General features: G+C 39.0%; 1 protein-coding gene across 2 annotated transcripts in view; it reads left to right on the forward strand.

The window, feature by feature from the left end:
* Positions 1-12,867, forward strand: part of PLPP1 (phospholipid phosphatase 1) — a 69,350-nt gene that overhangs the window by 16,337 nt on the left and 40,146 nt on the right. Inside the window, exon 2 of one of the 2 annotated variants that reach the window (XM_052778671.1) lies at positions 1,513-1,667. The exons of the other annotated variant lie outside the window; for it this stretch is intronic. Coding sequence (XP_052634631.1) covers positions 1,513-1,667 — 155 coding nt within the window. The remainder of the gene's footprint in view (positions 1-1,512; positions 1,668-12,867) is intronic. 2 annotated transcript variants of the gene reach the window in all.

A 12,867-nucleotide genomic window follows, 5' to 3' on the forward strand; every position in this document is an offset into this window, starting at 1 on the left:
TGCCTTCTGTGACCATAGCAATTTTCTTAGAAGAGGGGTTGGGGTATTACCAAGTACATACACAGTTTCAATATGCACTTCATGAGCCTTTGCACTGTGGCTTAGCAGCCCAAAGAAGGGGCCAGGATTTATCACTCTGTTCCTACTGTTGCACTCTTGATGTCTTTTCTTCTAATGAAGTATGTAGAAATAAGCTTATTTAAAACCCCTTTAAGTGACTTATCTGATAGTCTTAACAAGTGTCACCAGAAATCAAAGCAATCTCTCATCACATGAAATTCATTGAAATGTTTTTTGTTCTCAGTACAGCAGTTTGTTTATATCCTGAGTAGTCTTTTCTGCTTCAATAATCGCACTTATCTCATTTAGGTATAGAGTGTCTATATGCAGAATTGCATATTACGTGGATGTTGGGGAAAGTAGAAAGTTTAGTTTGCCCTTTTTTACCTTGTTTTAAACCAAAATCTACTTTTTTGGGTTTTGTTTGGGGATTTTGCAATTCTTACAGCATTGCCTAATTTATCCACTGTCCATCTGTTACTTGCTCAGGGGACCAAAGAAAATGGGGGGGGGGGGGGGGGGGGATGAAAAAGTAGAGTAAAATGACAAATTTGGGTTTCCTGAGGTCACTGCTCCCGCAAATGTCTATTCCCTAGCTGATTCTTCTTGTCAGAAATAAGTTACAGACCTGAATGTAATTGTCAGAGGCCTTGATGGCTTCTTTGGCATGACTGCCAGTATAGTGGAAGTGACCTTTTAAGAGAGGGAATAGGTAATAGGTCACACAGTGTAAGTTCAGAGAGCTATCACTTGTACCCAGGTTTCAGTGTGCATGTTAATAACTTAGTTATTTTCATGCAGAAATCTTCCAAAGTGTGCAAAAGCTGTGTAAATGCGACTCTTAAAGTACAAATCTCATTACCTTCAGATGCAGTCCATTCACTGTCCCTGTTTCCTGTTGGTGTCTCTGCAGTTTTCTTGTTCCCCTACCTGCATGAAAACTACTTGCATGAAATCTTTTAAATCCTGAACTACGACAAAATCTATATGTATTTTTGTCTTGTTCTCTGTAAACACTAACCAGATTATAATGTATAGAACAAGGCTGGTAATTCAGATACAAGGCAATGTCATGGGTGGTGGCGAAGGAGGGGGTACAAAAGGCAGCCTGCCCTCAAGAACTATTCAGTCATGTGGGTGGCAAATGCTTTCCTTAAGTGTAATCTTGGCTCAGTGTGTGGCAACTCACCTTACTGATGAAAGGACTTTGAAGTCTATTCTTAACTTCTGTATCTGGTGGGCAACCTCAGAGTCCTTCTGAAGTAGATTTCTAGAAATTTATCTCTTCTATAAACAGGATTTGGTAAGTGTGTGCATTGCATGATACTTAGGAAGCTTGAGTTTTGCATGTTTGGTAGCTTCCTCCATGCATGTTTAAAAATTATTTTTTTTTTTTTTGATTTAACCACATGTATTTCTTGTTTTTGTTTTTTGTTTTCCTTCCCCCAACAGCTGGCTTACCCCTTGGTGTTCTAAACTTGGCCAAAATAAAACCGTATCAGAGAGGCTTTTTCTGTAATGATGACAGCATCAAGTATCCGTTCCATGACAGTACCATCACATCCACTGTCCTCTACACAGTGGGGTTCACCCTGCCCATTTTCTCTGTAAGTAGCTAATATATAGGGAGCTTTGGTGATGGGAGTAAAATGTATGCCTTCCAAGAGTTCAGCACTGTGACTGTGAGTTCAAGACAGTCTATATAGGCAAAATCCCATGTATGTATAGTCATATGCATGTGAAAGGTACCGTTGCTACTTTCTGTTTGCACAGAAAATCTGGAACCAATCTGTAACTGCTAGTATCACTAATCTCATTTGTTTTAGGAGCAGAAAAAATGGAGATGAGGATTTAAACTGTATTAGTTAGTCTAGGCTTCTGTCATCGGGGAGAAGAATGCTACAGGCTTCCAAAATGCTATGGAATGAATACATCTCTTGTTCACAATGGGTTAGTCTGATAACTTAAACACTTGTGATGTTAAAACTTCCACTGTAGTGGAGTGCACAAACCTGTAACTAGTGACTGTTGCTTCCGTATACTTTCTAGAGAAATAAGTCTAATTTGGACTCAGTGGGTTTTCTTAGGTTTAAAAAAAATGTGATGACTCTTTAAACCCTTCAAAATGGGATACAGAGGCTGAAAATCTAGTTGCTTGTAGAAAAGAGGCTCAGTGTTTTCAAGACCACATGATTTTTACAAAGAACAATTTAACTCTTCAGTAGTTTTTTTCTAACAATATTTTAAGCCTGATTGTATTCGAGCTTTTAGTAAGGTTTGAGCTCGTTTAGAAAACCAAAATGTAACTATTCAGAATAGTCTTGAACCTGAAACTAAATCTTGTTGTTTCTGCCTGCAGTGAATGATTGACCAAACTATATTAGAGATGGTCATAATCTTTGGTCTTCTGATAAATGTATATGCTGAATTAATCATAAGAAGTATATATTAAATTGGTTTAAGGATGGAAGCAGTCATTTAAAACAAGTAAACAGAAATCTGCAGAACCTCTATATGCATTACTCTAGTTTTCCCTTAAATGCTTTATTTGTTAGAGCATGCATTAGTCCTATGCAGTAAATAGAAGGTAGACACAACAGTTATCATTAGCGTAGTTTCACTTTTGGGGAAAATAGTCTGAAGTTTGTCATTTTTACATGTACTGACATATATCTTCAGCACAACTTCAGGAAAATTTCTTTTCCAGTAGGGTTCACCTGTACCTTAACTGATGTGCACAGGTAAACTAGCAATTGCAGCTCTGTGCAATCTTGGACTTCTAAAGAGGCATTTCAGATGCAGTTAGATAATCTGTTGAATTGCTTGATTTTTTTTTATCTTCCATTTTTTAGATTTGAAGAAGTTCCTGTAATAAAGTCAACTGAGATGCATTTCCCCCCCCCCCCCCCCCCCCCCCCCCCCCCCCCCGGCTTTAAAGCAGTGGAGAAACATCTGACTTAGAGCTAATTTACGCAAAAGCGTAAACATTTAAGGAGTGGTGTAGACAGCTATTGTAACTTTAACTGCCAAGTTATCTAAAATTATAACTTTGAATTTGAGTTGCGAGTGATGCTAGTCTATTCTGATATTTTTCTTCCATGGTACTTTTGAGGATTCACACAGTGAGTTTTTATTGCCTGTCTTTGTGCCGGAGATTGGAGTATATAATTGGAACAATCACTTCTGGCCTCCATGTTGAGAGGTTTTAAAAAAAAAAAAAAAATTCTAAAGCACTTGTAGTTCTGTAACAACAATACAGGCTATCCATATCAGTTTTCTTCAGTCTGAATATTTTACAAACCTTAAAGCAGCACAGGTTTTCTGGAATCTAGTGAGAAGGTAATCACCGTAGTGTGTATGTTACTGCTCTGTGTAGTTAACACGTTAACCTAACTGGCTTTCTTAGTCTCAATTTTAGATTCAGGGAATTCTTCACCTTCATGCAAGAGGTGAAGAATCACTTATGGCTACTGAAAAGTTAGAGCTAGGGTGAGCTGTATAACTAGGGAGTATGATATCTGAGTTATTACAACTTGCTGAGTTGAAAGTGGGTTCCAGTTGAATGCTTTCTAGCTTCAGGCTTGTCTTTATTAAAAATGGATGGGAAAGTTGATCGGTCTGGGAATATGAGAATCTGACATTCAGACTGGTTTTTGTTTTGGGCTGACTCAGTGGAGGCTTGAGACTTCTTCCAAGGCAGCTTAAGTTTTTGGAAGTAGTATGTTCCAGAGTCAATATCCTCAGCAGGGACACAGCTGGCTCATGAAAGCTTATTGGGCAGTAATGCTGATTATCCCACATCTAGTAAAAAATGCTATCCTGACATGAGACTTTCTTGAAAGGAACAGGCTTCTCAATGAAGGAATGGATGGTAAAAATTGGGTCTAATACTAGGCAAATAAGAGTTGATAAATTGCACTTTTGTGCAAACTTTTCTACCCTAATTAAAGGCTACCTCGAACAGGATACTTGTTCCTAAGTAAGACTTACACCTCAGCTTTGTCACATCACAAAATAGAAAGAAGAACTTGTAATAGGAAGCTAAGGGAAGCAAAAGGACTCATCTGCAACATGTAAAAAAAAAAAATTTAATTGAGTAGTAGGGTGGTTATAGCCCTTCCCCTTAGCATTCAACAATGTATAGGTATTGCTGATCCAGTTATTTAGTCCTGACTCCCTTAAGCCTCATGAAATCTAAGCAGAAATGCTTGAAATATTATTATGCATATGCCCCTTGCTGCACTAACAGCTTGCTTGTCTTCAGAGTGCGGTAAGAAATGGCCTGAACATCTTGCTGTATAATAATAAAAGGTCTTGTCTGGTTCAGTTGTTGGGGTAGGCCCATAGTGGAATATAAAACAACTTCAAAGAAAAGAAAAACCCAACAAACCCTGTAGTAATGAGTAAGGCATAGATACTTCATTGTTAAGAATGCTCTTTCTGCATAAAATAAACTAGGCTGCCTGAACATTGATTTGTCTTCAGAACATTTTATGAAGCTTTACAAGATGTGTTAAAAACTTTCAGGGATTTAAAAAAAAAAAAAAAGAATGCTCTTAGAATTCACAGTTCCATTAATGAACTCTTTCTGTTCCCATTGCCACATTTTACCAGGAAATAAAATGTTTGGGAAAGAAACTCGTGTTTATTCTTTTCCAAGTGCCACTTCACAGTATGGTACGTCTCAGTTTTACAAATTGTTTTCTGTGTCTGATGGGAAGCACAATTTTTGTATTAGAATTTTTGGAGACTTAGGGTCAACAAGCCTTGGTAGTGCTCTGGAAAAATGAATGTCTTTAGATGTCTAGACCTGTGTCTGGAGGAGCACACATCTATGACGACTGATGTTTCAAGAACCCCAGAAGATCTTTCTGATAATTCTACCTTCCCAAGTCTTTTTAGAGGTGTTTAGAAGGTAATTCGGAATAGTCCAAAAGCCATGACTAGTTAGAGGGGGTAGTGGCTCTAGACTGCAGATCTAGGAATATTCTGAAATTAATCTTTAAGGTGATGTACTTGGTCTGGCATTTTTGGTCTTTAGCTGTTTGCATGAGATCAGCTCTTCCAAGTATAAATGACAAATTAATGTCAGCGTCTTTCTGTTGCAGCAAGGTCCAACCATGCCTGTTTGCATGTGTCCTATTCAGTTAGTCTTTTCTGGTGACTGCACCTCCAATCGGTTTTTTCTTCCTCCAGTCATCTCGCTTCTTACGACTGCTGCCCTCAGTGACACTCATACAGCTTCTCTTAGATCTAAGGGTGGGTGCAGTTGGGGGACGGAGAAGCACAGAGCAAAGGATACCTCTCTGAAGCATTCTTCTCACCAAAGGAGCAGAAGAACAGAGCAGCTCAAGAGTTGCTGAGTTTCATCTGCTACCTGTGCTGGGTTCTGAGCAGGGTTTCTGTAGTTCCCTACCAAAGCTTTGCCTGGCTGCTCTGTTGAGGAGCTGAAGGGACACAACCCACTGGTGAGTTTCTATATGATGGACTGGTTTATGAGAGGGCAAGAGTTCAGTTCTTCTATCTCAGCCAAAATGCAGCACTGAGTTTCTGGGGAACAAAGTAGTTTGCGACAACTGTTGCTACTAAAACAGGTAATGCAAAAGCTGATGTTCCTCACAGGGGAAGTGTTCACTAGTTAACAGTTTTGAGGAAGTCACTTCTTTGGGATGAGCTCTGCTATTTGGGACTTCTTTGAGAGAAAGGAATGTTATGGGCCTGTAGGACTTAATTTCTCCACCTTGAATGCATCCAGAAGATATTTAGGTGGTCAGGTCATGTTGTCTTCTACTTCAAAAAACAAAACCAAAACATTCTTATTTTGGTTTGGCAAAGGCTAGTGTCTTCAGTATCACAATGCCTTCCCAAAAGGAACCTATGTAGCTTTGCTCTTGTGCCACCTTCAACGTATTAGGCATTAGGCTTAATGTTTTCAGAAACATCTCCTTCTACCACGTGTATCAATGTAACTTTTCCTTCCTACGGATTAGCACAATCATACTTTGGAGGCAATCTACTGACTTCTTTTCTGGCAAAAGGAACTAACCTTCTTTTATGCTCTGTTTGCGGATGGGTTGTATTTTGCAGGGAAACTTTTATTGAAAGCACCTATTTGATTAACAACATAAGCACTTACTGGGCTAATTCATATATTTCCTGAGACACAAATGTAGTGACTGCTGTGGTGGAGGCTGATAAAGCAGGGGACTGTAATGAAGCCTATTGAAGACTGTTAGATTGGTGCATGTGCATTTTTTTTCTTTTTTTCAGCAGTGTCAAAGCTTTATGGCCCACTGTTGATAGTTCTGCAACTAATTGAAATTAAAAGCTGCTGTTTGACACTAGAGTGGACTTTTGCATCCTTTAACTTAACTTTCAGGTTATGTATTAGTAATTTTATTATGCTCTGAACAAGACTTTGCCTCTTACCTGGTAAACTTTTTCAAGAGGAGAGTAATGTTTTCATGGTTTTTTGGTATATTCATGGCACTGGCAACCTTTCTGGGCAATGCTGTTGAACGTCATAATCTGGCATAAGTTCTACTTGATGCTAACTGTTCATCTTGTACTGCTGCAGATCAATATCATCTCTGAACCTAAGCTTATTCTGAGGAATAAACTGCTAATTTGTGTTTGTTCAAACTCTGTTTAAAGCCAACATAATAACAAACCGTGTTTATACTATGTGAAGGGTTAATGTGCAGGGTGATGCACTTTGAATTGATGAGTAATTCCTGGGTGAGATCAGTGCTGTGGGGGACAGAGGCTAAGAAATGGCAGTTGCTGCATCCAGCTTTAGCCCCACTTCTGCCCTGTCCATGGCGAGGTTGTTCTGGTGGGCTCAGTTTGAAATCAGGTGAGGAAGGATCTGAGGAGCACCACTTCCAGTTTGGTACTTGTACAAATCACTCCTGCCAGATGCAGTTCATTTTAAATAAATAAATTGCAGCGACTTGCTTAAGTCTGTGGACTTAATATTGTACTTTTCTCAGTCCTTCAGGCACATTTGTTAATACAGGGATGAAGAACGCACACAGTGTATGAAACTGAGTAAAATAGTTGGCAGCCTAACAGTGGAAGGAGGTCCAGTCAAGGGCTTTTAAAGTGCAGAGTGAAGCTTGGTCATAACTATGAGAAAGCTAAGCAGTCACAGTGGTTTGAGTTGTTTTTGAAGGTATTATTTAGTAGAGTATACAAAAGGGTAAAATGGAATAGGGAGAAACATAGGGAGAGGGAGTTGCAACTTAAATATTTAAAGGCTTGTCACTTAAGCAAAAAACCCGGCCTGTGGCATAGATTTTTACTTGTCTCAATCGAGTCTCATACGTAGTTACCAATAACTTGATGTTGACATCCAGGACTTAGAGACCAGAGACTCAAGGGGGTGGTGAAAAAGGGAAGGGACTACACCAGAAACCAGAGATGAGCACCAGGGAAAGTAAGTGAAAGAGGGGGAAAGTTCCTTTTTGTGCTGCCTCTTCTGATTCCCTTCCTCTGGCTCACCCCATTGTACCTCTTTCTGTTCTGCTTTGAGCAGTAAATTCCCATGCAGAGAGATGGTTTTTACCCATCTCTTCTGGAGAAAGCTGAATGACAAAATGCAGCAGTTGATCTTGGTGAACTGTGGAGTGATGGTATAAGCATATTTCTTACTAGGTGCCCTCCTGAACTCTACAGCTTCTTTTAAGAAATGGAAAGTAGCATTGTTCTGGTACTGAGGAGAAGCCAGTGTCTTAACTTAATCTGCAAAGAGCTGTATGATACCATAACCAACCCCCCTAGAATGTGAGCAGTTATACAGAGTAACACTCAACTCAAAAGTTTTAACCAACCTTTCACAAAATGCATGTTTTTCCAGGCAGAATTTCTAGTGTTGTACAAATGAATACTATGGGTTGTTTTTGCTGATGCAGTTAGTAATGAAATCTCTACAGCATATTCAGGGGAAATGTTAGCTTGTGCTTTCTGTCTTAATTTCTGGTATAAGGAGACTTAAACCTCAAAAATACTACTTATGCTTTTTTTGGGGGGGGGGGTTTGTTTGTTTGTTTTTGTTTAATTAAGAAGTCTAGGTGTCCCTTCTGGTTTAAAGCTACACTAATGAAGTTGGCATTAGATAATACCATGAAAGTGGTGGTGTCTTTTCTTGAAGTGCTGGGAGAAAAGACAGCAAAATCTTTTAAATTTGTTTTGTTTCTAAACTCTGGAGAAAGACTATTGCTACCCAGTGCTTAAGCACAGATGATTAAAGCTGTTTTGTCTGAAACATATCCACTGTTTCCTGGTGTCAATCACATCTATTCTCTCCCTAATCCCTTTAATATACCAGAAGGATTGTGTACTCAGGCTAAAGGCAGCATTTAAAAAGAAATGTCATTATTTAGATCTGTACATTCGAATGATTACTTCACCAAAATCTTAAGAAACTAAGTAGTCATGGGATTAGATGAAGAATCCTTAAATGTGTAAATAATTTATTCAAATGTGAGAAGTGGATGGTAGGAGTAAGTGCTCCCTGGCTTTCACAAGGAAGGAAGGTACCAAGTAGAGCTCTCCAGGAGTCTGCCCTGTTCAGTATAGTCATAAATGCCCTGGAGGTGAGTGTATGCAGTGAGGCAGCAAAGTTGGGTACTTGGAGCAGTAAATACAAAAGATGGCAATGACGTGGCTGGTGAAATACAGTGTGGATAAATGTCAAGTGATGTCCTTCCTGAGGACAGTGGAAAGGGCAACTCGAGGGCAGCATATAGTGTGAGGTTCTCTGTCTTCACTGGAGTGGTAATGATCAGCTTTTAGTTCTGTGGAGAGATCATCTTCATGCCCAGTAACAGTGAAGAAATCTAATCAAGATTAGAAACTTGGAAAGAAGTAGACCTGTGTTATACAGGATATTTATGGGAAAAAACCCAAGATAATCAGTCACAAATTACTTCAGCTTGTGAGGAAATCTAATCCATTATGCTTTATGAGTCATTGGACAAATGTACTGTAATTGTTTAAAATATTTAGACTTACCAGTCAAGCTACTTGTTTCTACCTCTTGTATTCTGACTGAAAGGCTGTTTCAGAGGCCTATATATCTCCCTCACTATGAATGTCTTTATTGCCAGCTGTATTTGTAGCTCCTTAATTCTTGGTGGTTGTTGGATCAGTATTGCTTTTTTTTCTGATCTCTGCTGCCTATGTAATTAGCTGATTTACAGGCCTTAAGTTCTGCTGAACTGTGCAAACCCCTACTTTTCTCAGTTTTGAGGTAATGAGGAATGTACTTTAGCAGTCCTTCTCTGTCTGCATTTAAGAGACATGAATTAAAACCAAACATGTTTGCAAATTCTGACTGATTGCTGTTTAAGAAGAAATTATTGTCAGGTGGCTAAAAGTGTTAAGGCCTTTAGAAAGGCTTGTCTAATGGTCACACTGTTATATTGATGTACAACAGCCATAGGAAGCAGACATTATTTTCCCCTCATATTTTGAATGGACAGGCTCCCAGCTCATCAGAGTTGTTTAGCCTCCAAGTGCATGACTCCGGACTCACTACTGCACAAATCTCCATCTATTCTCTTGCTTCAGTCTTTAAGAGTTGTTTTGCAGGCAGAACTGGCTGACCTTGATCTTTCACTATATCAGAGAATTGCCAGCTCTGTCAGCAGTACATCTACTAGTTACTCATTGATGATGCTGGCATATGCACTGCATAACACTAGCTTGTTGGCTTTATCCTTGAGGTTACCCTACTGGTAACCTCTTCCCAACCTTATAATTCCTCTTAACATACCTGTTGTGATCACCCTTTAGGCAATTTCTTCACTGTTTTACAATTGACTTGGAAAATGAAGTATACATCAGGGTTGCTTTTTGGTATTGTCATACAGGAAGTATTCAGTAGAGAGCCTTTAATGACCGTCTGCCATCTCTACTCCTTACTTAAAAGGAGTACTTAAACTCCCCAATTTCTTCTGTTTTCATGTCAAACTGAGCCCAGCTAATTTTTACTAATTATCCTTTCTAATGTGCCAAACTTTGCCCTTAGAAATTGTAGGTTGTTTAGGGGAAAAATGGGTATTTGTAGAAAAAGCAGGACATTTCTTTTAACTTCCTGTGGCAACATGTGACTATGGCAGATGAGCAGCATTTCTTTTCCGAGTGATGTGCCGTTGAATCTTTGCTACTTTTCCTTGAGAAACTATTTTAGACTTTAATGTGGATAAATCTTCAGGCAAGGAAGCACACCATCTCCTATACTACTATTAAAATCTGTTCCTCAGTTGTATCTGGGAAGTTAAAGACCTTGACACTAATGATAGTTGTACAATTATGAAGACAAATATCATTTGGTATCTTCAGTCATGTTCAGTCCTCCTGTGCCACAAGGTTTCATACGTGGGAAATTGCTACTGTGATACAAGAACTTATTTCCTGTCTTCTGAAATTATGATATCTCTTCAGCGTGACAAACTAACATGTCTGTCACAGCTATAGGGAAACCCTGCTGCTGTACTTGCTATAGTAAGGGACTTTGCCTCTTCCATCACTTTTGCGAGTTCTGCTTGTTTCTCCTGCTTGTACTAATGAAAAAGCCAAACTGTATTTTTCTCTGAGTTGTCTTCGAGGGAGACTTGCACTGCAGAAACTACTTAAGCTACATAGTTGAAATAACTTTGATTTGATTTTAGAAAGTAAGTGTGGTTTTTTTTTTTTAAATTTAAAATCTGACAAAACCAGACTTTGCAGATTCATTTAAAACAGAACAAAACCCTAAGTATTGTGAGAAGTTTTTCTTAATGGCTTCACTTGCCAGAAAATGTAGGAGTTGCCGCCCCTCTGGTTTGACTTCTACTTTTCTCCTGGCTCCCACCAGCTAATAGTCAAGCCAATCCATGTGTGTTTAAAAGAAGTAAATTAAACCTGCTGTATGGAACGTGTTCTGAGGGAGTAGGTATTGACATTGGAGAGTATTTTAACCAAAAAGGCATCAAAAGTCAGTACTGGCATGGTTTTTCAGGCTAATAACTGCTTTGGATTGAGCAAAAGGTAAATCACAAATGTTGTAGTGCTGTGATTTTTAGTTTTCAGTTTAACAGTGTTAAGTCAATCTGATCAATTTTACTGTAATCTGTTTTTTAGAAGTTAAAACCTTTATCTGAAGCTTTCATAGAATCATAGAATCATTTAGGTTGGAAAAGACCTTTAAGATCATCGAGTCCAACCGTCAACTCAACGCTACCATGCCCACTAAACCATGTCATGAAGTCCCACATGGAGCATGTCTCCTTTCAGCACTGAAATGTGCCGAGAAGAGCAATAAGACAAATGACTAGTGGAATTACTTTTTAAATCTGTTACACAGTTGGGGGAACTGAAGAAACACTTCATGAATTTTACTATATAAGCTTTTTCAGCAGTATTGTATTTCAGTGCATAGCTCTTCCAATTGATTGTTGCTTCAAACCAGGTAGATACCTAGAACTTTAAGACTTACACTATCTTACCTAAATTTTGCTGGTTGTGACTTCAAGAAACTGTTTATAAAGTTTTCTTTCTTAATTAGCAAAGTGGGATTGGTTTCAGATAGAGTAAAAGAGGTGGAAAGAAATTATGAAAAAGAAGGCATTTTAATAACTTATTTTAGTGGTTGTTACTTGCTTAAAAAGCAAAACAAAACCAAACTTTGAGTTATTGGTATTTTGTTTACATGATCTTGATATAGGAAGGTGCTGCAAGCAATTACAGACTAATTACATCATAATCTCAACATTGCTGAAAAGTGAGCACACATTTCAAGCAGCTTCTCTTTGCATGGAAAAGCACGCGTCGTCACTGCATGAGGGACTTCATTCCCATGATCCGCATACCATTTCCACTTTCCATTTCTGATTTAGCAGCAGGTAATTACTTTAAAAAAAAAAAAAAAAGCCACCCAAAACCACTTGAATAACCCCAGCACTCTGAAAATTTTATGCCCCAGCTTGAGAAGCTGAAACATTCAGGTGTGGGTAGGAGGAAATGAGTAAGCCACCGTGACACCATTATTCATAGAGCAGGTATCTCTGGTCAGAAGTATTTGTGGTGGTGTGCTGAAGCTGTGATAAGGTTTTTCTAGGCTGAACTTAATTTTGTAAGCAACTGCTTTACCATGATTAAAACTACCTACTTTAAACAAGTAAACCTGTAAATAAGACACTCTTATTTGTGTATGCCTCATTCTCCGATTCTGGAGATCTAAAAAAATACACTTTTCTCAAATATACAGTCTTGAATCTTGGTGTTAGTATGTGTGCGGGGCAAAGGATGGAGTTTTCATTCCATACGTATTTTATCAAATAAATGATGTTGGAAACACACCACAGCATTATGTTGACAGGTCACAGTCCCCTCACCATGACTGCACACTGCTTTTGCCTCCTCCCTTGCACAAGTTAGCTAAATACTAAGTAACTGGTGATACGTTGTGACATGCTGTCACAATACCAACACAAGGGGAGGGCAGAAATGAGGTCTGGGCTGCAATGTTTTCTAAAACGCTGCTGTTCTTACTATTAGGAGAAAGGGAGAGGGATTTTTTCCCTGGTAGGAAAGGCTGTGTTTTTGCACTGTACTGCAGAGTCCAGCTCCAGGGTTCTGTGCTGGCTGGTGTCTGAATAGTTCAGTGTTTTGGCGAGGCTCTGGCTTGGCTCTTAGCCTGTCCTTCTGTCCTGCTTTGTTGGTGTGCTTGGACAGCTTCCAGATCTAGGTCAGTTGTAGTCCTGCTGATGTGGAACTGGAAACAACCCCTCTTCACAATGACAGTGTGTTTTTCTGCCACTT

Source organism: Harpia harpyja, chromosome Z (genome assembly GCF_026419915.1).
Source record: "Harpia harpyja isolate bHarHar1 chromosome Z, bHarHar1 primary haplotype, whole genome shotgun sequence".
In the NCBI taxonomy this organism is placed as follows: Eukaryota; Metazoa; Chordata; class Aves; order Accipitriformes; family Accipitridae; genus Harpia; species Harpia harpyja.